The sequence below is a fragment of the Theropithecus gelada genome, chromosome 20 (genome assembly GCF_003255815.1).
Source record: "Theropithecus gelada isolate Dixy chromosome 20, Tgel_1.0, whole genome shotgun sequence".
NCBI lineage: Eukaryota > Metazoa > Chordata > Mammalia > Primates > Cercopithecidae > Theropithecus > Theropithecus gelada.
The window spans coordinates 3604059-3630569 of NC_037688.1; the positions used below are offsets into that span (position 1 = coordinate 3604059).

At 44.4% G+C, this 26511-nt stretch overlaps 1 protein-coding gene and 1 pseudogene across 1 annotated transcript in view; both read left to right on the forward strand.

The window, feature by feature from the left end:
- The window catches only part of LOC112614672 (SHC SH2 domain-binding protein 1-like), a 30015-nt gene extending 25486 nt beyond the window's left edge, over positions 1-4529 (forward strand). The window contains 2 exon segments of the mRNA XM_025371376.1: positions 91-217; positions 4378-4529. Coding sequence (XP_025227161.1) covers positions 91-217; positions 4378-4529 — 279 coding nt within the window.
- Positions 4530-16191: 11662 nt separating this feature from the next.
- The window catches only part of LOC112614673, a 37856-nt pseudogene continuing 27536 nt past the window's right edge, over positions 16192-26511 (forward strand).

The following is a 26511-nucleotide window of genomic DNA, read 5'->3' on the forward strand; positions in this document are numbered from 1 at the left end:
TGAACTAGAGAAACGTGTTCTAGAGTGTTCATGTTTAGGTGTTTTTCCTCACCCATCTTGAGTGTTCTTGCTCTCTCTTCCTTATGATAGGGCCTACCAGATGACATTGTGATAGAAAAGAGGGGCAAAGGGGACACTTTTGTGGACTGCACCGGTGCTGATATTAAAATCTCAGGCATAAAATTTGCTCAGCACGATGCTGTAGAGGGAATCTTAAGTAAATATCTGAATGTTTGGTTTATCGTTTGTTCTAAGATTTGAAGGAAAACTGTACTTTCTGTGGAAGATAGAATTTAATGAAATGTCACTCTTGAGTATAGGCATACCTTGTTTTATTGCACTTCACAGATACTGAGTTTTCTGTTTTACAGATTGAAGGTTGCGGCAACCCTGTTTCAAGCCAGTCTATTGGCACCATGTTCCCAAGAGCGTGTGCTCACCTTGTGTGCCTGTGTCACATTTTCGTAAGTCTCACAATATTGCAAGCCTTTTTTAAAAAAAACTATAGATAATATGCTGATCTGTGAGCAGTGATCTTGATGTTACTACTGTAATTGTTTTGGGGTGCCATGAACCACATACATATGGTGAACTTAACTGATAATTGTATGGGTTCTGACTATTGCACCAATCAGCCATTCTCCTATCTGTCTCCTTCTCTTTGGGCTACCCTATTCCTTGAGACACAGCAATATTGGGATTAGGCCAGTTAATAACCCTACAATGGCATCTATGTGTTCAAGTGAGAGGAAGAGTGGCATGTCATGTCTCTCACGTTAAATTTAAAAACTAGCAATGTTTAACTTAGTGAGGAAGGCATGTAGAAAGCTGAGATAGACTGACACCTAGGTCTCTTGGGTCATTTGGCCAAGTTTTGCATGTAAAGGAAAAGTTCATAGAGGAAATTAAAAGCACTACTCTAGTGAACACATGAATGATAAGAAAATGAAACAGCTTTATTGTTCATATGGAGAAAGTTTCTGTAGTCTGGATAGAAGATCAAATCAGCCACCACATTCCTTAAATCAGAGCCTATTGCAGAGAAGAGCCCTAACTTCGTTCAATTCTATGAAGGCAGAGGGAGGTGAGAAAGCTGTAGAAGAAGAGTTTGAAGCTAGCAGAGGTTGGTTCATGAGGTTTAAGGAAAGAAGCCATCTCTGTAACATGAAAGTGCAAGGTGAAGCAGCAGGTGCTGATGCAAGCTACAGCAAGTTAACCAGAAGATCTAGCTAAGGTCACTGATGAAGGTGGATACACTAAACAACACATTTTCAATGTAGATGAAATAACCTCCTATTGGAAGAAGATGCCATCTAGTACTTTTCATAGCTAGAGAGGAGAAGTCAATGCTTGGCTTCACAGCTTCAAAGGACAGGCTGACTCTCTTGTTCGGAGCGAATATAACTGGTGACTTTAAGTTGAAGCCAGTGCTCATTTACCATTCTGAAAATCCTAGAGCCCTTAAGAATTATGCCACATCTACTCTGCCTGCGCCCTAGAAATGGAACAACAAAGCCTGAATGGTAGCACATCTGTTTATAGTGTGGTTTACTGAATATTTTAGGCCCATTATTGAGATTTACTACTGAAAAAGAAAAAAGATTCATTTAAAAATATGATTACTTATTGACAATGTACCTGTTCATCAGAGAACTAATGATGGAGGTGTACCAGGAGATTAATGTTGTTTTCATGTCTGCTAATAACATCCATTCTGCAGCCCATGGATCAAGGAGTAAGTTTGACTTTCAAATCTTACTATTTGAGTAATACACTTCATAAGGCTCTACCAGCTATTGATAGTGATTCCTCTGATGGGTCTGGGCAAAGTCAACTGAAAACTTTCTGGGAAGAGGTCATCATTCTAGATGTCATTAAGAACATTTATGATTCATGGGAGGAAGTTAAAATTTCAACATTAACATGGGTTCTGGAGAGGGATTCCAGCCCTCATGGATGATTGAGGGGTTCAAGACTTGAATGGAGGAAGTAACTGCAGATGTGGGAATAGCAAGAGAACTAGAGCCTGATAATAGCAAGTAGAACCTCAAGTGTGACTGAATTGCTACAATCTTACAACAAAATTGGAACAGACGAGGAGTTGCTTCTTATGGATGAGCGAAGAAGGTGGGTTCCTGAGATGGAATCTCCTGGGGAGGATGCTGTGAACATGGTTGAATGACAACAAATGATTTAGAGTATTATGTAAACTTGGTAAAGCAGAGGCAGACTTTGAAGGGATTGACTCCAATTTTGAATAACTTTCTACTGTGGGTAAAGTGCTATCAAACAAAATCACATGCTACAGAGAAGTCCTTTCATGAAAGGAAGAGTCAGTCAATGTGGCAAACGTCATTGTTGTCTTATTTTTAAAAATTGTCACAGCCACCTTAACCTTCAGCAAACACCATTCTGATCAGTAAGCAGCCATCAACATTGAGGTGTAAGACCCTCCACCAGCAAAAAGATTGTATCTTGCTGAAGGCTCAGAGGATTGTTAGCATGTTTTAGCAAAATAAAGTGTTTTAAGATGTATACATTTTTTAAAAAACATAATGCTTTTGTATACTTAATAGATGTATTATAAACATAACATTTATTAGTATAAACTCAAATGCTCAGTAGTATAAACACAACTTTTTTGTTTGTTTGTTTGTTTTTAGAGACAGTCTCACTGTCATGTAGGCTAGAATGCAATAGCATGATCATAGCTCACTGTAGCCTCAAACTCCTGGGCTCAAGCAATTCTGTCTCTGCCCCGCAAGTAGCTGGGACTACAGGTGTGTGCCACCACATCTGGCTAATTTTTGTATTTTGTAGAGATGGGGTTTCGCCATGTTGCCCAGGCTGGTCTCAGACTCCTTGCCTCAAGCGACCCACCTGCTTCAGACTCCCATAAACATAACTTTTGTATGCACTGGGAAACAAAAAAAATTGTGTAACTCACTTTAATTGTGATATTTCCTTTATTGTGGTGGTTTGGAACTCAAACTGCAATGTCTCTGGGGTATGAGTGTGTATGGAAGGCTGATTATTTATTTATGAAGCTGGGCATGGTGGCTGCCGCCTGCAATCCGAGTACTTTGGGAGGCCAAGGAGAAGGGTGGATCACCTGAGGTCAGGAGTTTGAGACCAGCCTTGCGAACATGGTGGAACCCCGTCTCTACTAAAAATACAAAAATTAGCCAGGTGTGGTGGTACGTGCCTGTGATCCCATCTACTCTGGAAGCGGAGGCAGGAGAATTCCTTGAACCCGGGAAGCAGAGGTTGCAGTGAGCCGAGATCACACCACTGCACTCCAGCCCAGGCAACAGAGCGAAGCTCCGTCTCCAAAAAAAAAAAAAAGTTTATTCATTTAGGCTGGGCGCGGTGGCTTACGCCTGTAATCCCAACACTGGATCACCTGAGGTCAGGAGTTCAAGACCAGGCTGGTCCACGTGATGAAACCCAGACTCTACTAAAAAATACAAAAATTAGCCAGGTGTGGTGGCAGGCACCTGTCATCCCAGCTGCTCAGGAGGCTGAGGCAGGAGAATCACTTGAACCGGAGAGGCGGAGGTCTCACTCTGTTGCCCAGGCTGGAGTGCAGTGGCATGATCTCAGCTCACTGCAAGCTCCACCTTTTGGGTTCAAGCAATTCCCCTGCCTCAGCCTCCCAAGTAGCTGGGATTACAGGTGCCCGCCACCATGCCCTGCTAATGTTTGTATTTTTTAGTAGAGACGGGGTTTCACCATATTGGCCAGGTTGGTCCTGAACTCCTGACCTTGGGTGATCCTCTCCCCTCAGCCTCCCAAAGTGCTAGGATTAGAGGTGTGAGCCACCGCATGTGGCCTAAAAAATTATTTTTTTATGTACATAGTGTGACGACTTAGCAATCTTAACCCTGAAGTGAAAAATAGCCTATTGATAATAATTTGTTGTTTGATATTAGTTTCTTTTCTGTGTGGTGATTTTTTTCTCTTAAAGCTTTCCAGTGTTGTGGTCTGTGTTCTCTGTATTCAAGGCAGCACTAGACTGAAGTTATCTCCACATGGGAGTAGTGTTTGTTTCCTGGAATCTTTGTATCCCCGTTCTTGAATCAAGGTCTTTTTCTTCCGAGATGCTCAGCAAAATTGCTCTCTGATGCTTTTTTTTCTGGTAATGGAAAGTACTTTTGTACAAGTCATTCTTTTTAAAGAATGTTGCTTTTAGATTGTAGAAAATAACTCAAAATATTCATTGTTTTATATTTTATGAATTTGTAATTTAGGTAAGAAAATTTAAATGATAGCCATTGAGAAATATTTAGACCATAGCTAATGTCAGCACCAGGCTATCTCTAACATTGGGAAAGGCACATTACTTCTTAAAGCAGTCAGCGTGTTTTTTCAACCCAGTTGTTCACCATGGTAAGACTACGCTAGAAAACTGTGTGCTGCAGTGTGAGACGACCGGAGTCACAGTGCAGACATCGGCAGAATTTGTAACAAAGAACTCGGATTTCTGTGGCGCCAAGGTAGAAGCTCTTGGAGAAGTAGTTTGGGTTTAAGTTGTAAATGAAAATATGAAATATGGGACCAAGATGTATGTGCGTACTCCCACTGTCTTCAGACAGTCATCTCTACCAAGTCAGTCAAACTCAACTGTGCAAGGGTTTTCTCATGTAGCATTTTCAAATGATAGGAAAAAAAAGTCATAAATCTCACAATTATGTAGCTTTAAGAGAGGTTTAGATCCTTGAAATGATAACTTTGTAATTGTAGATTCATATAGTGTTGTAAGAAATAACAGGGAGAGGTCCTGCATTATGCCCTTCACCAGTGTCCCCTAACGGTAACATCTTGTGAAACTGTCGTGCCACATCACAACCAGAATACTGGCATCGATCCAGTCAAGTGGAAGAATATTCCCATCACCACAGGGACCCCTCATGCTGCCCTCCTAGAGCCAAACTCACCTGCCTCTCCCACCAACCTCTTCCTTAACTGCAGGCACACCTATTAAGCTGTTGTTCATTTCTATTTATTTCATCATTTCAAAAATGTAGAAATGGAATCACACAGTATGTGGCTCTTTTGGGATTGGCTTTTCTCACTTAGTGAGGTTCTGTGGAGCTTCACCTAGGTGGTTGTATGTACTGATAGCTTGCTCCTTTTTACTGTGGAGGAATAGTCCAATGTGTGATGGTTCCACAGTTCGTTTAGAACTTGTGGGAGGATGTCTAGATTGTCTCTGGTTTTTACCTATTGTCGGTAAAGTTGCTGTAAACGTTCGGGTACAGGTTTTTGTGTGAACACAGTTTTCATTTTTTAAGCAATAAATGCCAATGGATGCAATTGTAGGTCTATAGTAGTTGCATGTTTAGTTTTTTTTTTTGTTTTTTTTTGTTTTTTTAAGAAACTGCTAAAATGTTTTTCAGAATAGTTGTACCGTTTTACATTCCCACTAGCAATGTTTGAGTGGTCCAGTTCCTCCATGTCCTCAAGAGCATTTGGTGTTTTGACTATTTTTGTTTTAGCCTTTCCGGTAAGTGTATGGTGATATCTCATTGTGGTTTTAATTGCCATTTCCCCAGTTGTTACTGCTGTCGAGCATTTTCTCATATGCTTATTTACCATCCTTATATCTTCTTTATTGAAATACCTGTGACTTTTGCCCCATTTTCTAATTGGATTGTTTATTCTTTACTGTAGAGGTTTGAGAGTTCTCTGTATATTTTAGATACTAGTCCGTTGTCAGGTATGTGGTTTGGAGACATTTTTTGCCACTCCGTAGCTTGTCTTTTCACCTTCTTCATATGGGCTTTTGTGGAGCAAAGTATTGAATTTTGATGAAGCCCAGTGGATCAATTTTTCCTTTTATGAGTCGAGGTTTTGGTGATAAGAACTCTTTGCCTAGCCACAGATCCTGCTTTTCTTCTAATTTTTTTTTCTAAAACTTTTACAGCTTTATATATTACATAAGGTTGTCATCCATTTTCTAGTTAATTTTGGCATAAGGTGTGAGGTTTAGGTTCATTTACTTTCCTATTCTGTTTCACTAATCTGTGTAGCCATCCTTCCACCAATACCTGTAGCTATACTTTAAGTCTTAAAATCAGGTAGAATGATTTCGCCTAGTTTGCTTTTTTCAAAATTGTTTCAGCTACTCTTGTTCCTTCACTTTTCAATACAAATGTTAAAATAATTTTGTCTATATCCACAAAAGATCATGCTGAGATTTTGGTAGGAATTAAACCCCTATGTCAATTAGGGAAGGACTAACGCCTTCCAATCTTTGAACACAATGTATTTCTCCATTTATTTAAAACTTCTGATTTCTTTTTTCTTTTCTTTTTTTTTTTTCTTTTGAGATAAGGTCTTGTTCTGGCGCCCAGGCTGGAGTACAGTGGCATGAACATGGTTCATGGCATAGCTTCAGTCTCCTGGGCTCAAGTCATCTTCCCACTCTGCCTCTCAAGTAGCTGGGACCACGGGTGCGTGCCACTACACCGAGCTAATATTTTTTACTTTATTTTTTGTAGAGATGGGGTCTTGCCATGTTGCCCAGGCTGTTCTCCAACTCCTGGGCTCAAACAGTGCTCCTGCTTCAGTCTCCCGAAATGCTGGAATTATAAACATGAGCCACCATACCCAGCCAAATCTTTGTTTTCTTTCATCAGCATTGTGTACTCTTCAGTATACAAATGTGTTTTGTTAGATTTGTACCTAATTATTTCACTTTTTTGAGTGATTGTAAGTGGTATTTTTTATTTCAATATCCGTATGTTCATTGCTAGTATATAGAAATATAATTTATTTTTATATGTTTACGCTATATCCTATGACTTTGTTAACCTGTACCTATAGGAACGTTTTTGTAGATTCCTTGGGATTTTCTACATACTGAGTAATGTTATCTGCAAATAAAGGCAGGTTCTTTTTTTTCTTTTCTAATCTTTATGACTTTTTCCCCCCTTGCCTTATTGTGCTGGCTAGAATTTCCAGCACTATGAAAGCAGACATCCTTACCTTGGTTTTGATATTAGAGAGAATATATTTAGTGTTCCATCAAAAAGAACAAGGTTGATCAGGTTTTTAGATCATCTTTATGAAGTTGAAGAATTTCTGCTTTTTTTTGAGAATTTTTATCATAAGTGGATTTTGACTTCTTTTTTTCTGAGTTCCTGTCTCAGGAATAGGCTGACTTCTAATGTTTTTTCTGGATAGATTGATACGATCAGATGATTTTTCTTATTGGAAAACAGAAAATGGTGGGTTACATTGGTTGATTTTCAGATTTTGAGCCAGCCTTGCCTCTGTGGCATAAAGATTATATTTGCTAATCTTTTGTTGGGAAATTTTGCATCTATATTCATGAATATTGGACTCTAGTTTTGGTTTTCTGTACCACTGTCTTTGTGTGGTTTTATTATTGATGATAATAGCGTCATAAAATGAATACTGAGGTGTTCCCTTTTCTTCCATTTTGTAGAGGAGATTGTGTAGAATTGCTGTTTATTATTCAGATGTTTGATGGATTTTTCCAATGCAATCACCTGGGCCTGGAGATTGCTCTTTTGGAATTTTTAAAATTATGAATTCAATTTCATTAATAGTTTTAAAAGGGTATTCAAATGACCTGTTTCATATTGAGTGTATTTTGGTAGTTTGTGCTTTTTGTGATACTGAACTACTACTTCTAAGTTGTCAGATATATATGTATAGAATTGTTTGTAGTATTTCCTTATTCTTCTGGTATCTGTAGGGTATATAGTAATGATCCCTGTTTCATACTTGATGATGGCAGTTTGTGTCTTCTCTCTTTTAACAGCTAACTCTTTGTTTCATTGTTCTGTGTTTTTTTTTTCTTTTTGATAATTGTTCTGTTTTGAATTTCACTTATTTTAGATCTTTTTTAAAAATTTAATTTTAATTTTTAGTTTTACTTTTTTATGTTCTTTTTATGATTTCATTCCTTCTGCTTGTATTGGGTTTATTTTACTTGTTTTGGGTTTTCCACCTGAGAGATTAGATTATTGATTTGAGACTTTTTCTCTTTTCTAATGTAAGCATTTAATGGTATAAACTTGTCTCTCAGCATTGCTGTAGCTGTTTTGTAAGTTGTGATGTATTTTATTTTCATCCTTCAGTTCATGCAGAATTTAGAAGTGTGTTGTTTAGTTTCTAAATATTTGGGGTTTTACTATTTCTGTTGTTGATTTCCAGTTTCATTCCATTGAATAGAAAACACACTGTATGATTTTAATTCTTTTAAATTTCTAGAGGTTTCTTTTATGGCTCAGGATATGGTCTATCTGGATACATATTCTGTGAGCAAATGAAAAGAATGTGTATTCTGCTGTCGTTGGGTGGTATATTCTATAAAATGTCAACTAGATCAAATTGGTTGGTGGTGTTGAGTTTTTTTGTATTCTTTCTGATTTTTTCTTCTGTCAGTTGTTGAGAGAGGGGTGTTGAAGTCTCTAACTATAACTGAATTTGTTTGCTTTTTCAGTACTATTAGTTTTTGCTTCACATATTTTGCAATTCTGTTATTTGGTGTATGCTCATTTAGGATTGCTATGTCTTTTTGGTGAGTCAGCATGTTTATGAGACATGTTTACTTTGTCTGTCTCTGGTAATTTTTTTTGCTCCAAAGTCTACTTTATCTGATATTAATATAGCCACACTTGCTTTTCCTTTGATTATTGTTCACATGATACGCCTTTTTCTATTTAATTATACTTTAAATTCTAGGGTACATGTGCACAGCGTGCAGGTTTGTTACATACGTATATATGTGCCATGTTGGTGTGTTGCACACATTAACTCATCATTTACATTAGGTATATCTCCTAATGCTATTCCTCCCCCCTCCCCCAACCCCACAACAAGCCCCGGTGTGTGATGTTCCTCACCCTGTGTACAAGTGTTCTCATTGTTCAGTTCCCACCTATGAGTGAGAACATGCAGTGTTGGTTTTCTTTCCTTGCGATAGTTTGCTCAGAATGATGGTTTCCAGCTTCTTCCATGTTCCTAAAAAGGATATTAACTCATCCTTTTTTATGGCTGCATAGTATTCCATGGTGCATATGTGCCACATTTTCTTAATCCAGTCTATTATTGATGGACATTTTGGTTGATTCAAAGTCTTTGCTATTGTGAATAGTGCCACAATAAACATACGTGTGCATGTGTCTTTATAGCAGCATGATTTATAATCCTTTGGGTATATACCCAGTAAAGGGATGGCTGGGTCAAATGCCATCTCTAGTTCTAGATCCTTGAGGAATTGCCACACTTTCTTCCACAATGGTTGAACTAGTTTACAGTCCCACCAACAGTGTAAAAGTTGTCCTATTTCTCCACATCCTCTCCAGCCCTTGTTTCCTGACTTTTTAATGATTGCCATTCTAACTGGTGTGAGATGGTATCTTATTGTGGTCTCTGTGCATTTCTCTGATGGCCGGTGCTGATGAGCATTTTTTCATGTGTCCATTGGCTGCATGAATGTCTTCTTTTGAGAAGTGCCTGTTCATATCCTTTGCCCACTTTTTGATGGGGTGGTTTCATTTTTTCTTGTAAATTTAAGTTCTTTGTAGATTCTGGATATTAGGCCATTGTCAGATGGATAGATTGTAAAAATTTTCTCCCATTCTATAGGTTGCCCGTTCACTCTGATGGTAGTTTCTTTTGCTGTGCGGAAGCCCTTTAGTTTAATTAAATCCCATTTGTCACTTTTGGCTTTTGTTGCCATTGCTTTTGGTGTTTTAGTCATGAAGTCCTTGCCCATGCCTATGTCCTGAATGGTATTATTGCCTAGGTTTTTTTCTAGGGTTTTTATGGTTTTAGGTCTAACATTTAAGTCTTTAATTGATTTTGTATCCTGAGACTTTGCTGAAGTTGCTTATCAGCTTAAGGAGATTTTGGGCTGTGACAATGGGTTTTTCTAAATATCCAATCATGTCATCTGCAAAGAGGGACAGTTTGACTTCCTCTTTTCCTAATCGAATACCCTCTATTTCTTTCTCCTGCATGATTGCCCTGGCCAGAACTTCCAACACTATGTTGAATAGGAGTGGTAAAAGTGGTAAGAGAGGGCATCCCTGTCTTGTGCCAGTATTCAAAGGGAGTGTTTCCAGTTTTTGCCCATTCAGTATGATATTGGCTGTGGATTTGTCATAAATAGCTCTTATTATTTTGAGATACATCCCATCAATACTTAGTTTATTGAGAATTTTTCATGTGAAGGGCGTTGAATTTTGTCAAAGGCCTTTTCTGCATCTATGAGATAATCATGTGGTTTTTGTCTTTGGTTCTGTTTATATGATGGATTACATTTACTGATTCTCCTGCCTCAGCCTCCCGAGTAGCTAGGGTTACAGGCATGTGCCACCACACCCGGCTTACATTTGCGTATTTAGTATAGACGGGGTTTCACCATGTAGGGCAGGCTGGTCTCGACCTCCTGACCTGAAGTGATCGCTGGCCTCAGCCTCAGAGTTATAGGCGTGAGCCACCACACACAGCCGCTTTTTGTTTTTTAATGCATACATATTCAAGCAAAAAATGGTGGGTTTAATTTATGACTTAAAACTATTGGGAATATAACTCTAGAAAAACTATTGCTACAGAGTACTGAAAGTCTTTAAAGTGCATATATTTTCAAAGTATAATTAGTACGTAGAGAATAAAATATCAGTTTATTCACTTACGTTAACATATAAATGATATTTACAGTGAATTGTTTTGAGAAATGTAGTTTGATAGTGTTTCAATTAGAAGAAAATATGAAGTGCTCAAGTACAGCAGTTCTTTCATTGCAAAAGAAAATCCAAACTTTCTGTGAAGAGAAAGTAATGTAACCAAGTCCAACCTCATTCTGCTCCCACAGACCAGTCAATACGTCAGGAGACAAGGAGTTAGGGCAAGGAAGGTGACTTTAGTTTGAAGAGCCAGAAAACGAAGAAGATGGTGGACGACTGTTCTAAAGAAGCAGCTTAAGTCAGTACAAATGTCAGGCTCTTTTTATGTAAAAGGCTGGCAAAGGGGAGGGGGTTGAGATGCAGAGGGGGCTGAGGCTGGCAGACACCTGGGAGCCAGCGAGGGTCTGAGGAGGTTGGGAACTTCCTTGTCCTTGGCCAAGTCACAGTGTTCCTATAAATCTCCACCAAAGCATAGTTGTTTATATACTTCTCCTTTAACTTAGCTAAGAGTTAGTTTCAAAAACTATATGATTGCTGCTTATTATTTTATCTCAGTGCTGTAAAATTATCCTCGCCTACATGCAGGAATAGAAGAAGGCACCTTAAATGGAAATGAAATTAGTTATGTGAATTATTTTGCTGTTTCACTGTTACATTAAGTCCCATGTTTCTTGGTGTGTTTCCAAATCTCTAATATTCTTTTAATGTGTAAGAATCAACTGTGAAGGAGCCGACTGCTGTGTCCACTGCTGTGTCCAGCATGTGACGGTGGAGGAATTCTGGCCCAGCAGAAATCTCCCCTAGATCCACTGGCCTCAGTGACCCTCAGATGCAGTTGGGGTCAGTGAACACAGCCTGGCAGATTGGGAGGCGTTGGTGGAGAGGAGGGAACAATGCTGCTTTAAGGTCCGGCTCACTGCTGGGGAAGAAGTCAGCAGGGCTCAGCTCAGGCTATTTCTTCACTGTGGTGTAAACAGAGAGACCAAAAAAAGAGTAGTGCTTTGCCATGCCTTTATTAATGACTTTCTCCTGGGCGGCCTCAGGCATACCTTTCAGCTGCACAGCGACTTGAAAGGGCCTCAGCTGGGCACATGGCTCATGCCTGTAATCCCAGCACCTTGGGAAGTCAAGGTGGGCGGTTTATGAGGTCAGGAGTTCAAGACCTGCCTGGCCAACATGGAGAAACCCCGTCACTACTAAAAATACAAAAAATTAGCCAGGCATGGTGGCAGGTGCCTGTAATCCCAGTTACTCAGGAGGCTGAGTCAGGAGAATTGCTTGAACCCAGGAGTCATAGGTTGCAGTGAGCTGTGATTGTGCCACTGCACTCCAGCACGGGTGACGGAGAGAGACTTTGTCTCAAAAAAAAAGAAAAACAAAACAAACAAACAAAAAAAGGTCTCTTTTGGAACATGTTTTTATTTTGAAAAATGATATATCAAAATTAAATTTGTTTTACTGTTGATTTTATCATAAAGTTGGAATCTCAGAAAATGTACAAAAAGTGCATACATGAAAGGCAGGGGGACCTCTGTAAATCCTGGCAGATACAGGTCACCCTGTGGAAGCACTGGGGTCCAGCACTGTGCTCTTGTCTTATCGCCTGCATTTTTGGCCCTGAGGGGAGATTCTCAGGACTAGCATTACTACTTGCTGCTTTTCTGTATTGTATTGTATTTATTTATTTATTTGAGATGGAGGCTCGCTCTGTCGCCCAGGCTGGAGTGCAGTGGCACAATCTTGGTTTACTGCAACCTCCGCCTGCCGGGTTCAAGCAATTCTCTTGCCTTAGCCTCCTGGGTATCTGAAATTACAGGCACGTGCCACCATGCTTGACCTTTTTTAAAATGTATTTTTAGTAGAGGCAGGGTTCCACCATGCTTGCCAGGCTGCTCTCAAACTCCTGCCCTCGTGATCTGCCTGCCTCAGCCTCCCAAAGTGCTGGGATTACAGGTGTGAGCCACCACGCACGGCCCCTTTTCTGTATTTTAAATGTTAATAGATATTGTCTGGTTGCCAACTCCTAAATGTGGAAAACTTTATAATCCTAATATGGAATGTATGAGAATTCTGTCTGTATTCATCATCATATTAAATATTCATTTAAATTTTTATTAGTCTAAGCAGTTTAAATGAGATATGTTTTCCTTGGTTCACCATTGTTGAAATGTCTTCCCTTTTCATGCTGTAAGAGAAGTTGATATTTCTCTGTGCCTATATCTACGCATGTCTATAGAGATGCATCTAACTGAGCACTTCTGCAAGATTAATTGTGCTACACCTGTTTGCAAAGGTTTAGGATCATAAAATAATTTTTTTCAAAAGCATTTCCTTTCTAAAATATTTTTAACCTATATAACATACTAAGAAGTAAAAATTATGGCTTAATTTTCTTTCTTATGGAACGCCAGATACTGCTGCATTTTTTTTTTCATATATGTATATATGACAGGAAGGAAAACGTAAGAGTATTTTAAAATACTTATGTGAAACACATATGGGACACATCCGTGGAAGAGATGAACTGAAATAAACAAATCACAGGATTAAAATGGGTCATTAATGATGGACAAGGGACTGGATATACTTCAGTAAGAAGAGGATCTTCTATTTCAGAAATGGGGCTGGGCGCAGTGGCTGTCACCTGTAACCTCAGCACTTTGAAAGGTCAAGGCCGGAGGATTGCTTGAGCCCAGGATAACTTGAGACCAGCCTGGGTAACATAGGGAGACCCCATCCCTACAAAAAATAAAAAATAATTTGCCGGGCGTGGTGGTGGGTGCCTGTAATCCCAGCTACTCAGAAGGCTGAGGCAGGAGAATCGCTTGAACCCGGGAGGCGGAGGTTGCAGTGAGTGAGCCGAGATCGCGCCACTGCACTGCAACTTGGGCGACAGGGTGAGACCCTATCTCAAAACAAAAAACTCCACAGAATGGGAGAGAATATTTTTTGGAAAAGTTCATTAAATTTAAAACTCAAGTGTGGAATAAAGTCGGGCAAGCGCGGACAGGCGCAGGCGGACGGGAAGGGAACTCCAGCTGGCCGCCTGGGAGCTGTGAACGGGCCTGGCAGAGCCTCCAGCAGCCCAGTGCGCTCAGTGGTCAACGGCCTTGGGCTTCTGACAACCAGGCAGAGGCTCAAGCGCGGCAGGGATACGCCCGGAGTCCCGAGAGTGACTAACCAGGAAGGGGTCCGGAGCCAGGACGCCGGGAAGAGCAGGGGAGGAGCGGGTGGTCCAGCGGCGCAGGGCGCGATCCAGAGCACCGAGGTTCCCAGAAAGGCGGCCTCACCACAGCCCGCAGCAGCAGGGGGCCTAGGCCTGACTGGCTGGCTGGAGCCGCAGCCCTGGTCTCCAGGCAGCGCGGCCCCTCGCGACTGCAGCGCCGCCTGCAAGCACCGCGCTCCCTCAGGAGGGGGCTGCCCTGCAGCCGATCCCCGTGGCCACAAGTGCGGGCAGGGTGCGCACTGGAAACCCGGGGGGACGGCTGCCGAGAGCATGGAGGCCTCGGAGCCCGGGCGCCCCCGCCGGTCCTCCGTGCCTCTGTTCTTTAAATTCTGCCACATCTTGAGATTCCTTTTCTCCTCCAGCTGCTTTTGAGGACAGAAGCCGTTTTCTGCCACCTTGGAGCTCCTTCACCGGAGGCTAACCCTTGGTCTTGGCCAGACCGCTTGGGTGTCTCTCCTGATGGAGGGGCCTGGGCCTCTCGGGGGCTGGAACGTGAGACCTGTCCCGGCGTCCATGCTTCCCTTCTTTCCTCACATCCTCCCGCTCAGATCCTCACACATCCGCACATCCTGTGGCTGGGGGAGGCAGAGACTCCAGGACCCCCAGGCAGGGGCTCCACATAGTCCCCACAGTGGGAGCTACTCCCTGTCACTGGGATGGGGACGGGGCTCCACGTTGTGTAGGAACCGGTGCCAGGGGCTCTGCTTTTCTCAAAGCGGGGGCTACTGGCCCACTGGGGTCTCCCTCTCACCTCCCTCTTCCAGGGAGATGACAGGAGCATGGGGCTCCTGCTGCGGGGTGAACGCTCCCTCCTCTCCCCGTGAGTTTCTCGCATCCCGTGATTCTGCCTCCTGACCACGCAGGCCTGCAGTGAACAAAGGGCGCCCCAGGAAGCACAGTTTGGGTCAAGTTCGCGGTTCTTCATTGTAGGACAGCCACAGGAAGGGGAGGAGGACAGGGGGAGGAGAACAGGGCGTTTTCCTTGCAGCCCCTTTTCCCCACGCCCACCCCCAGTCTGTAGGGACCCATTGAGCCTCAGAGGAAGCCAGAAGCCATGGTTCGAGGGGAGAGCAAAGACGCCTGGGGTCTATGGGTGTGCGGCACCCCCAGCTCCCCGAGTTCCTGGGATCTGCGTTAGGTGGCCTCCCGTCCCTGCTCCTCCTGGGAAGATGCCATGGGCCTTCCATGGCCTCCTCTCCCCAGCCCAATGCCAAGTGGACTTGCAGAGACACAAAGCCGGCAGGGACCACTGTGTCTCCAAGACCTGGCGTGCAGAGGCAGGAGCATGAGTGACACGCGAGCGTGAGTGTGAGCGTGTGAGATGGGGCAGGCAGCATGTCCTCAGGTGTCTTTGGGCCTGTGTACAGAGGGTATATGGGCCTGTGCAGAGTCCTCTTCCCCTGATAATTTCCTCAAAACCCACAGTGAGAGGAGAGGGCTCTGGGGGAAGAGAAGTTCCTTCCCTTGTCTTTGAAATGAATTCCTCCTTCCCGAATTTCTGAGTGGGGAAAGTCCAGCCATGTGACTTTGCAGTGTGCAGAGCAGAAGGTAAGGGGCTGGTGTAGCCTAGGTGGGGGCCGCCCTTGGGTCTGCAGCTCACTGGGGGTAAGAGATGGGGGAAGGCTGTGTCACTCCAGGGGTATTTTCTTCCCCCATCTGTGTCTGGGACTGCAGAATAGGGTGCCAGAAGGACCCTGGTTCACCCACGTTGTGTGTATCTCACTGTGGGGACTCTCCCTGCAGGTCTCTCCATCACATAAAGCCCCTTTGAAACAAGAAAGAGGGTCCCTGGGCTACAAAACTGAAAGCACAGCCTCCAGGATGCGGAGGGGAATGATGGTGCTGTATTCAAATTTCTTCTCTCTGCTGGTTGGTGGCTGTGACAACCCTGGCCTGACTTTATGCATCTCTGGTTTTTCTTGCCACCCTTCTGTCCCCCTCCTGTCTTCACCCTGAGTCCAAACAGGCCCTACTGTTGACCCCCTGTCCCTTTGCACACTTGTAACCTGCAGGCAAGGACAGGACCTGTTCAGTCATTAGTCGTCATGAGTGTTTTGTCAACTGTTTTGTTAATGCGTCTGGGGCTATTTGCCCACAATCAGAGGTTGAGGAAATGAGTAATTAACTGGGGGCAAGGAGCTCCTGCCTGACGAATCCTTTTCCTTTTTGGCCCCAGCTTAGGTGGAAGTGGGTAGAATATCTTATATTGGGCAGTTTGGGGGCTGGGGAGGCAGAGAATCTCCTGGGGAATTGAGTCTTGGGGGTGGTGCTCACGCCTCTGATATCAGTAGTCCTAGCATGTTAGAGGAGAAGGGATCAGGACTGGAAGTATATGGTGATTTATTGGCTGCAGCACCCCAGGCCCTACACTTCAGGTATGTCAGGAATTGCAGATCAAACTGAAATCTCCAGGATTCAGGCCCCATCTGGGTTTGCCTGGAGGGCTGTTGGGGCAGATTCCAGGCCTGGCACCAACCCTGAAAGGCAACTTTTAGCGTAGCAAGGCCACACGTCATCCTCCCGGACCTTCCTCTGGGATCTTAGCAGTGCGTGAGAACCTAGGCCATGCCCCCACATTAGGGTGCTGGGGGTGCTTCAGGCTTCTCTCTTCTTTAGGGAGGAAATGCATAGCAAGGGAACTGGATTGCTGTCCTGCTTGGGCACAGACATGTGCGTAGGAGGCAGGACTGGGGTGAAGCACCTTCCTGGGGCTTCCAGGCTTTCAGAGGTAGGGGCAGTGCCTGTCCTTTCAGAAAACCAGTGTTAGAATTGGAGGAAGTATTGTATACCATGGGGTTGTTGAGAGAATCACAGATATCCATGAAATGTCCCAGAAATGATGGGAGAAGCTTTTGGGTGGCTGGGGAAACCAACAGTGGTAGAGAGGGTTGGAGCTAGAGAACTGTTTCTTACAACTTTAATGGGGGATGTTTTGTTTGGGATCTGGTCTCTGCCAGCAGGCAGAGTCTCCACCCTCCTGTTGAGTGACAACCCAGAGGTGAAAGAGCTGAATGCCACAAGTGAATGTGTATATTTTTGCTGCAAACAAGAGGTAACTCCAGGCTCTGGAAGCTCATCTTGAGGTCACTGGTTTGGTTTGGCTTGCAACTCTTTTTGCTCAGTAAAGCCCAGATCAAGGGTTGATCACCAAAGGTGCAAGTGGCCAAGGTGGCAAGCAATCTCATTAGGTTTCTTGGGACAGGGCTATGCCTTGCCTACCATTTCATTCCCTTCCCCACCTCTCATTGTTACTAATGTATGTTTTTTGGTTTTGTTTGTTTGTTTGTTTTTGTTTTTTTTTGAGACGGAGTCTCGCTCTTGTCACCTAGGCCAGAGTGCAGTGGCGCAATCTCGGCTCACTGTAACCTCTGCTTGTTTGCTTGGCTTTCTGTGGACAAATGTGGTTTACTCTTCTGTATGTGCCACACTGTGGAAGGAGAAGAGTTTACTTAAGGCAATTAGCTTGAGGACTGAAGCCACTGAAACCTATATATGCTTCCTCATGTCTGCATTACATGACTACTATGCTGCAGTCCTCACAATATGACTTTACTATTCCACTGTCTTTACCAATGTATTTGTCTGTTCTCACATTGCTATAAAAAATGCCTGAGATGGGGCAATTTATGAAGAAAAGATGTTTAATTGGTTCATGATTCCACAGGCTGTACAGGAAACATAGTGGCTTCTGCTTCTGGGGAGGCCTCAGAAAACTTACAATCATGATGCAGGGTGAAGGAGAAGCAGGCACTTCTTGTATGACTGGAGCAGGAGGAACTGATGGAGGAGCTGCCAAACACTTTTAAACAACCAGATCTCGTGAGAACTCACTCACCATCATGAGAACAGCATGGAGGGGAAGGTGCTAAGCCATTCATGAAGGATCAACCCCATGATCCAATCACCTCCCATTGGGTCCCACTTCCAACACTGGGGATTACAATTCGACATGAGATTTGGGTGGGGACACAGATCCAAACTGTATCAACCAACATGATTTCACAATGGCAGGAAACACTTGCCCAGAAATACAAACATTGCAAATAACTTTCGTGTTTGTTTTAGGAATTTCCTTCAAACTTACTTAAAACTGCTTAACTGTGGTAGATTGCATCCAATAACTTAACTCACCTTGTTGTCTCCATGATCCTGGATGATATCATTATCCTATTCAATCTTAGTCTGCCCCACACTTAAAGAGCTGCCTTAAACCAGACTCTTAAACATCATAAACACCCTGAATTTACCTGTCCCACTCAGACATTATGATTGCCAGGGTAGTGCTGTCTCTTACTGCCATGAGCTTTCCTTTATCAACATATTGTCTTGGTGGTATTTTATGGGAGCCAGAATTCAATAAGCTGCAGTTTTCTTTTCCACACTATGTGGTTGCTTCAATCCTATTTTATCCACTATCCAATCCATCCATCCATCCACTGATTTATTTATTCATTCAACATATATTTATTGAGTGCCTACTATGCATTCAGCACCCTTAGACCCTGGTTCAGTAATGATGGGTAATGTTACAGCCCTTGTCTTTATAGCATTCACCCTCTCCATCATTATGTCACTTTCCTGCTGCTAGGTTAAGGGGCCCAGAATATGCCACTTTGGTTTAAGAATTATTTTGAGTTGAAGACAATTGGGAAAATACAGACACAGGAAAATCTCTCTGTCCTTCTCCTTTCTGCCTAAAAGCAGGCCATGTTTCCCTTGGTAAAGGTAACATAAATTTCCATTTGTAAAGGATTTGTGAAGTGATGTCTCTGTCCAGTACCAGAAGAGGAGAATAATGCTTAATCACAGAAATGACTTTTCACTGGAGACAGTGCCAAGGTGAGTCTGCATAACAAATCCTGCTATTTATCCCTTATGTACTGTATATTTCCTAGTTATAGTTCCACAATTTACCACTCCTAGAAGCCCAAATGATCTGCTTTCCTTTGTCTAGTCACTTCACAATTTATCACTCTTTGTTAAAATGATATATAAGCCCCTGAGTCTGACCACTTTTTACGAGTCTTTTTTTTCTTTTTTCTGTTAATTTTGAGATAGAGTCTCACTCTGTTGCCGAGGTTGGAGTACAGTGGCACAATCTTGGCTCACCGCAACCTCTGCTTCCCAGGTTCAAGCGATTCTCCTGCCTTAGCCTCCCAAGTCAAGTAGCTGGGACTTACAGGTGCATGTCACCACACCCAGCTAATTTTTGTATTTTTAGTAGAGACAGGATTTTGCCATGTTGGCCAGGTTAGTCTTGAACAACTGACCTCAAGTGATCCACCGCCTTGGCCTTCCAAAGTGCTGGGATTACAGGTGAAATCTAATGCACCCAGCCTGAGGTCTTTTCTGTGAGGCCTCCTGTGCAAGAAAAAATATTAGCATCAAATACAATTTTTATTTATTTCTCTTGTTAATCTGGCTTTTGTCCATTTAATTTGCAGGTTTCAGTAACTGAACATAAGAGAGTAGACAAAATGTTTTTGTTCCTCTGTGTAGGGAACATGGAGATTAAGAAGTACTTTCTCCTTGAATTACTTTGAAAGTAGAGCTTTCCAACAGCAAAAAAGCTGGATCTTTGCACTTATAAAATCTGGACTCTGGACTTGATCTTTAGAAAGTCAGGAAGCAAGGTGTTTGCAATGAGTTTGTCATGCACAATAGTGATCAATTGACTTGTCTGTGCTGTTCTTCCTTTCCTCTAAGGTCCTGCCCCCTCTCTCTCTCTCTTTTTTTTTTTTTTTTTCCGAGGCAGAGTCTTGGTCTGTCACTAGGCTAGAGTGCAGTGGTGCAACCTCAGCTCGCTGCAACCCCCGCCTCCTGGGTTCAAGCGATTCTCCTGCCTCAGCCTCTTGAGTGGCTGGAACTACACATGTGCACCATGATGCCCAGCTAGTTTTTGTACTTTTTAGTACAGATGGGGTTTCACCATCTTGGCCAGGATGGTCTTGATCTCTTGACCGCATGATCCACCCACCTTAGCCTCCCAAAGTGCTGGGATTACAGGTATGAACCACTGCACCTGGCCAGTCCTGCTTCTTGCTTCTTTTACCCTGGTGTTACCCCCATGCAGCTGGTGCAGAAACAGAACCAAGAACTTGGAAGTCACAAGGCAGCCCCACCCTCCAATTAGGACTGCTTTTTTGAAGCCCACTGTCCAGTTGGTGAAGTGACCCACCAGCAATGCGCAGGAGAGTTCACAGGGAGACATGTCCAGGATATATGATGAGTCTGGTAGGTAAGGGGCCCTATCAGAGGCTTTACTCAGAGATATGACCCGCCAAGCTGGTTTGTAAACCAGCTCTAGCTGCTTCAGAGTGATCGTGGTGTATCTAGATGAACACAAATCTGGGTGCTCAAATCTCTTAATGTTCGATTTTCTTTCAATTTAATCACAGCACTTTGGGAGGCCAAGGTGGGCAGATCACTTGAGGTCAGGAGTTCGAGACCAACCTGGACAACATGGTGAAACTCCATCTCTACTAGAAATACAAAAATTAGCTGGACGTGGGGGTGCCTGCCTGTAATCCCAGCTACTCGTGAGGTTGAGGCAGGAAAATAGCTTGAGCCCAGGAGGTGGAGGTTGCAGTGAGCCAAGATTGCACCACTGCACTCCAGTCTGGGTGACAGAGAGAAACTTTGTCTCCAAGAAAAGAAAAAAAGGTGTTTCACTTTTCTTCCCTTTTTGTCTTTTTTGCAACTAGTTCTTAGATATACTCCAGCCCAGCTTATTTATCTTCTAAGCTTCAGGCAGCTTACTTTTCCCCCAACCCCTCCCATTTCTCCTTTCTCTTGTGATTTCATCTTTCCTTGGTAATGAGGTTTTGATTGACCTTTTGTATAATGCTAAGTCACCATGAGACAGAATATTTCTCTCCTTATTTTTATCAGGTTTTGTTTGCTTTTGTTTCCTGGGCTCTTTTCGAAAGTGTGTGTGTTCCTGGTTTTGCTTCTAGTTGGCAAATAGACCTGGTGTTGAGGGAGAAGATTGGATACCATGGTGTGTCAGTTGGTCTTTAAAAGAAATAAGCAAAAGTTGATCACATGCTGAAGCTGAGGGCCAATGCAGAGCTGTCTCCCAAGAGGCCAATCAATTTCAAGTAAGGAGATTAAAAGTCTGGAGTGCACAGAGGCTCAGACACGTGTTTCTGGATGCCTGCCTCCTCCAGCAGCCTGAGAGCAGGCAATGGAGTCCAGAGTGCTGGACTGAGCCCCTTGGGTCAATGTCAAGATGATAACAATAAGGAGAGGATACAAACGGAAAAGCTAGCTGATGGGACTCAGTGATTCCTCATGGGACTGTACTAGTAGCTTGGGCAGACCTTCCTTCTGCAGGACTGATTTGCTCAGTGTAAGATGTTCGGCAGGCAGTGCTGTTCTCAACCCCATCAAATATGAGTGGCTCTGGATCCAGGCCACTGTGCTGACTAATCAAACCCAACCCTAAACAAAAGCAATGTCTCTGCACATTTCCTAGTGGACAGATGCACTCTTGATACCCAATAGCCTCGCCTCTGATTTGCTCTCTAGGTGGAGAGGAGGACTTGTATGCCTCCCAGGTGGACAGCTAACTTGCCTTGTCCAGACCGTCCTTGCAGGATTCTAGGGTCCCATGTTCCCTCACTGCCAGGGGCTTTGTAGAGCCTCAGCCACTGAGGGTCAAGGTCTGGGGTGGTAGAGGAGGGAGAGGGGCAGACTGGCAAGGCCTGGCTGAGACTGAGGTGGAGGAGAGGGGCTTTGGCATCATATAGACCCAGGGCTGGACCTAGCTCTGACTCTTACGGGTTCTGCATTGGCTCTGAGCTTCAGCATGTGATCAGTTTGTGCTTATTTCTTTGTAAGACAGTTTGATATACCAGATATCCACTCAGAGCCCAGACTGAAAGTGAGCTTCACGTTTGAAGTTTCTAAAAAAGCAGCTGCCACCCACCTCACAGGGGTTATGCCAAGCTCACAGGAGGTGGTGAGTGTACATGAAGTGCACAAGGGTCCCTAGCCAGCCTTCTACTGCAGGCAGCTACCCAGTGACACTGGACAGGCAGCTGGGGGCAAAAATCCCACTCCACTCCCGGATGTGTGGTTGGAATGTTTGTGTGCCTTCCAAACTTCTGTGTTAAAATCTTTTTTTTTTTTTTTTTTTTTTTTTTTTTTTGAGACGGAGTCTCGCTCTGTCACCCAGGCTGGAGTGCAGTGGCCGGATCTCAGCTCACTGCAAGCTCCACCTCCCGGGTTTACGCCATTCTCCTGCCTCAGCCTCCCGAGTAGCTGGGACTACAGGCGCCCGCCACCTCGCCCGGCTAAGTTTTTCGTATTTTTTAGTAGAGACAGGGTTTCACCGTGTCAGCCAGGATGGTCTCGATCTCCTGACCTCGTGATCCGCCCGTCTCGGCCTCCCAAAGTGCTGGGATTACAGGCTTGAGCCACCGCGCCCGGCCTAAAATCTTAACCCCTGAGGTGATGGTATTAGGAGGTGGGGTCTTTGGGAAGTGATTAGGTCACAAGGGTGAAGGCTTCATGAATGGAATTAGTGTCCTAATAAAACGGGCCCAAGGGAACCCTGTCACCCCTTCCACCTTGCGAGGACACAGCATAAAGGCACTGTGTATGAACCAGAGAGCACACCCTCACCAGACACCAAATCCACCTTGATCTTGGACTTCCCAGCCTCCAGAACTACTCGATTTCTATATTGAGAAACTACCCAGCATATGACATTTTGTTATAGTAGCCCTAAGATGTCAGAGCTGGTGATTTGTTTCAGAAGCTGACAAATTAATGTATTTTGAGGGTTCAGTGAAGCACTGGCAACCATGAATGTTGTGCAAATATCGGGTCTGTGGGAGAGCACAGGGGCAGGAGTGAAACAGGGCCAGGGAGAAGAGTTGTGCAGTGAGGCAGGAGGGACTGAGCTGGGCCTTCAGGCTGGGTCTGGTTGGTCCCTGAGGGCAGGAAGGAGTAAGAGCATTTCAGGAAGGGGAGTAGCATGCAGCTGGTGGAAACCAGAGGTGTTTGTTGGGCAGGAAAGTTAAGTGGGCTGGGATGAAAGCCAGTCAGACAGAGGCCTGTGAATGGGAACAACTGCAAAGACACACTCAGTCTTCCCAGGAAATGACAGGAGCCCAAAACTACAGTTTGCCTGGCCCCAAGGTGACATCCTCTTTAGGGACTGACTGTTCATGCAGGGCCTCTTCCTTCTCTCTGCTGTCTTTGGGTTAGGATGGCCTCGAAAATGGAGTGGGAAGAGGGTGAGACTCTATGTGAGTCTATTTTAGGCCCTGGCTGTTTGTTTGGTTATCTAAAGTGGGGTTCCCCAACACCTGGGCCATGGACTGGTACTGGTCTGTGGCCTGTTAGGAACTGGGCCGCACAGCCAGAGGTGAGTGGCGGGCGAGCAAGCAAAGATTCATCTGTATTTGCAGCTGCTCCCCATCGTTCACATTACTGCCTGAGCTCTGCCTCCTCTCAGATCTGCGGCAGCATTAGATTCTCATAGGAGCACAAACCCTATTGTGAACTGCATATGCCAGGGATGTAGGTTGCACACTCCTTATGAGAATCTAATGCCTGATGATCTGTCACTATCTCCCATCACCCCTGGATGGGACTGTCTAGTTGCAGGAAAGCAAGCTCAGGGTTCCCACAGATTCTACATTATGGTGAGTTGTATAATTATTTCATTATATATTACAACATAATGATAATAGAAATAAGGTGAACAATAAATGTAAGATGCTTGAATCATCTTGAAACCTTCCCCCACACCAGGTCAATGGAACAATTGTCTTCCTTGAAACTGGTCCCTGGTGCCAAAAAGTTGGGAACCACTCATCTAAAGGACAGGAGGAGCTGCTTTCAAAAGCACCTGCCTCAAGATCCAGAGGGTGGCAGAGCCCCAAACCCTCAGAGTAGGGAGGTTCATGCACTTGCCTGAGGTCAGTGGGTGGTTAATGGCAGGGCTGGTTTCCTGCTGTCCAGTCAGGAGGTCCTTCTCCTATACCCCCAGCCTCATCCCCATGTCTCCCCAGATAACTGAGAAATGAATGACCGGAGGTGCAGGCTTAGTTTTGTGGTAAACAGTCGGAACAGCCTGGTCCCAGTGGCTCACGCCTGTAATCCCAGCGCTTTGGGAGGTGGAGGTGAGTGGGTCACTTGAAGTCAGGAGTTTGAGACCACACTGGCCAACATGGCGAAACCCTGTCTTTCCTAAAAATACAAAAATTAGCCAGGCATGCTGGTGTGCACCTTCCCTGCTTGGGAGGCTGAGGCAGGAGAATTGCTCGAACCCAGGAGGCAGAGGTTGCAGTGAGCTGAGATCACACCACTCCACTCCAGCCTGGGCACCAGAGCGAGACTCTTTCTCAGAAAAAAAAAAGTAATAAATGTAAATCAGAAGCTTATGAAAGTCTTAAAATACCTCCTCCGCAAAGGAATATTCCCAAAAACGTAGCTTAAAACTGTTTCAGTAGAACACAGGCTAGAGAAGGGAAAATGACTTCTACCTAACTGTAATAATGGTGAACACATACATAGCACTTACTGTATGCCAGACACTGCTCTGAATGCTCACAAATTAACACATTTATTCCACAGAATAACCCTAAGCGGCAGACAGTAGTATTATGATCTCTAGCTTACAGATCAGAAAATCAGTGGACAGAGGAATAAATGATTGGCCCAAGGTCACACCACTAAACCAGGGCTATGGCAGATTGAGGCTGCAGTGAGCCAAGACCATGCCTCTGCACTCCAGCCTGAGTGACAGAGCCAGATCCTGTCTCAAAAACAAAAAACCCAAACCCAGGGCTGAAAGCCAAATTCTCAACTTCCGGGCCACTGTCCGTTTGACTATTCCAGGAAGCCCCTTACTGAGGGCACAGTTGGTAGCTGAGGGGCTCACATTGGACTTCCTGGTGGCTGGGCATCCCCCGTGTGTCTGTGGCAGCTGGAGAGAATTCCTGCATTTCCCGGGCTTCAGATTTTTCCATGTCATTTTATCCTCAGTGACTGAGGCCTCTGTCTCAGCAGGGCTTCTCAAACTATCAGTGGTAAGGACCCAGGTTTTTATTTGCAGTGGGGTCTAATACATGATGGGAAATGGCAATTTTTATGTTTAAAAACATACACAATACAAGTTTGTTTCTTTTTAATTACTGGATTCTTGCAACATAGCATTGCTCTGTTAAATGTGTGTGGATGCTCCTGAATGCTTACTCTCACTTCCTGTATTTGCCTCATTATGGAGACAGAAGCAATCTTTTGGGTCTCTTTGAGTGGCACAGTTGTTTTTTTTAATTAATTTTTTTGTAGAGATGGGGTCTTGCTATGTTGTCCAGGCTGGTCTCATACTCCTGGCCTCTAGCTATCCTCCCACCTTGGCCTTCCAAAGCACTGGAATTATGGGCATGAGCCACTGTGCCCTGTGAAAGGCACGTCCCTGCCAGCCTCTGCAGTGACAGATTCTGATACTCCCAGAGACAAAATGTCAGGAGCACTAACCTGGCTAGGTCCTGGCTGGGCCTTTCCCCATGGTTACCTTGCAGGGAAAGGAGCTCAAGGCCATCTGGTCGCTTCTCTTGCATTGTGTAGCAGCAAAGCACAGGCCTTAGAAACTCAAAAGCAAATCCATTCCCCTCACTCGTGAGTTGTGTGAACTCGGGGCAAGTTCCTAACCCATCTGTGCTTCAGTTTCTCCATCTGGCAGATGGAGAGCACGATGCCTTCCGCTCAGGGAGACAGTGAAGGTGAGATGCGATCATGCCTGTAAAGTGCTTAGCATAGCGCCTTGTTACTCTGTTCCTCTTTGTCCACAAAAAGACTTGAGTTAGGGCCACTGGGAACAGGTGGGACTCTGGGGGAGAGGGCAGCATGGCTGTGAGTCTTACAAGAACAACGTGGCCCTCTTGAACAAAATGTCAGAACAGAGGGTCTGGGTGGGCACAGCCTCCACAAATCTATACGTGAGTGAGGATTTCCTAGGAAAACCTTCCCCTGGCCAGAGAATTGTTGAGAGAAAGGCAGGAGGTCAACTCAACCTCAGACCAGTTGGCCAAGAAGGCTCCAATTTCACACCTTCCACTGAGATTTGCTGGAGAGGAAGCCTGGTGCTGTGTCTCCAGGGCATCTAGGACAGATGTGGGGTATGTGAACACCAAACAACTGGTCAGCCTGTGGTTTCTGGATTTGGCACTGTTAGCTTCAGACACACCATCTTGGGGTGCAGAGCTCAGCATCAGGACACCTCAGGCCTCTGAATCATCATGGGTAAGGCAGCTGCAATGGCCCAGGTATTAGTATGCTCAGGCTGCAGTCACTTAAAGCAACAGAATGTATTTTCTCACAGTTCTGGAGGCTGGAAGTCCAGGTCAAGGTGTCTGCAGGGCTGATCCCTCTGAGGATGTCGGGGAAGGGTCTGCTCTAGGCCTCTCTCCTGGGCTTGCAGATGGCCGTCTTTTCTCCGTGGCTTCTGAATTCTCTTCCCTCCATGAGTATCTGTGTCAAAATCTTCCTCTTGTAATTGGAACACCAGGTTTTAGAATTAGGATTAGGGCCCACTCTAAGGTCTTCATTTTAACTTAATGATTTCTGCAAAGACCCTATGTCTAAACCCGCTTGCATTCT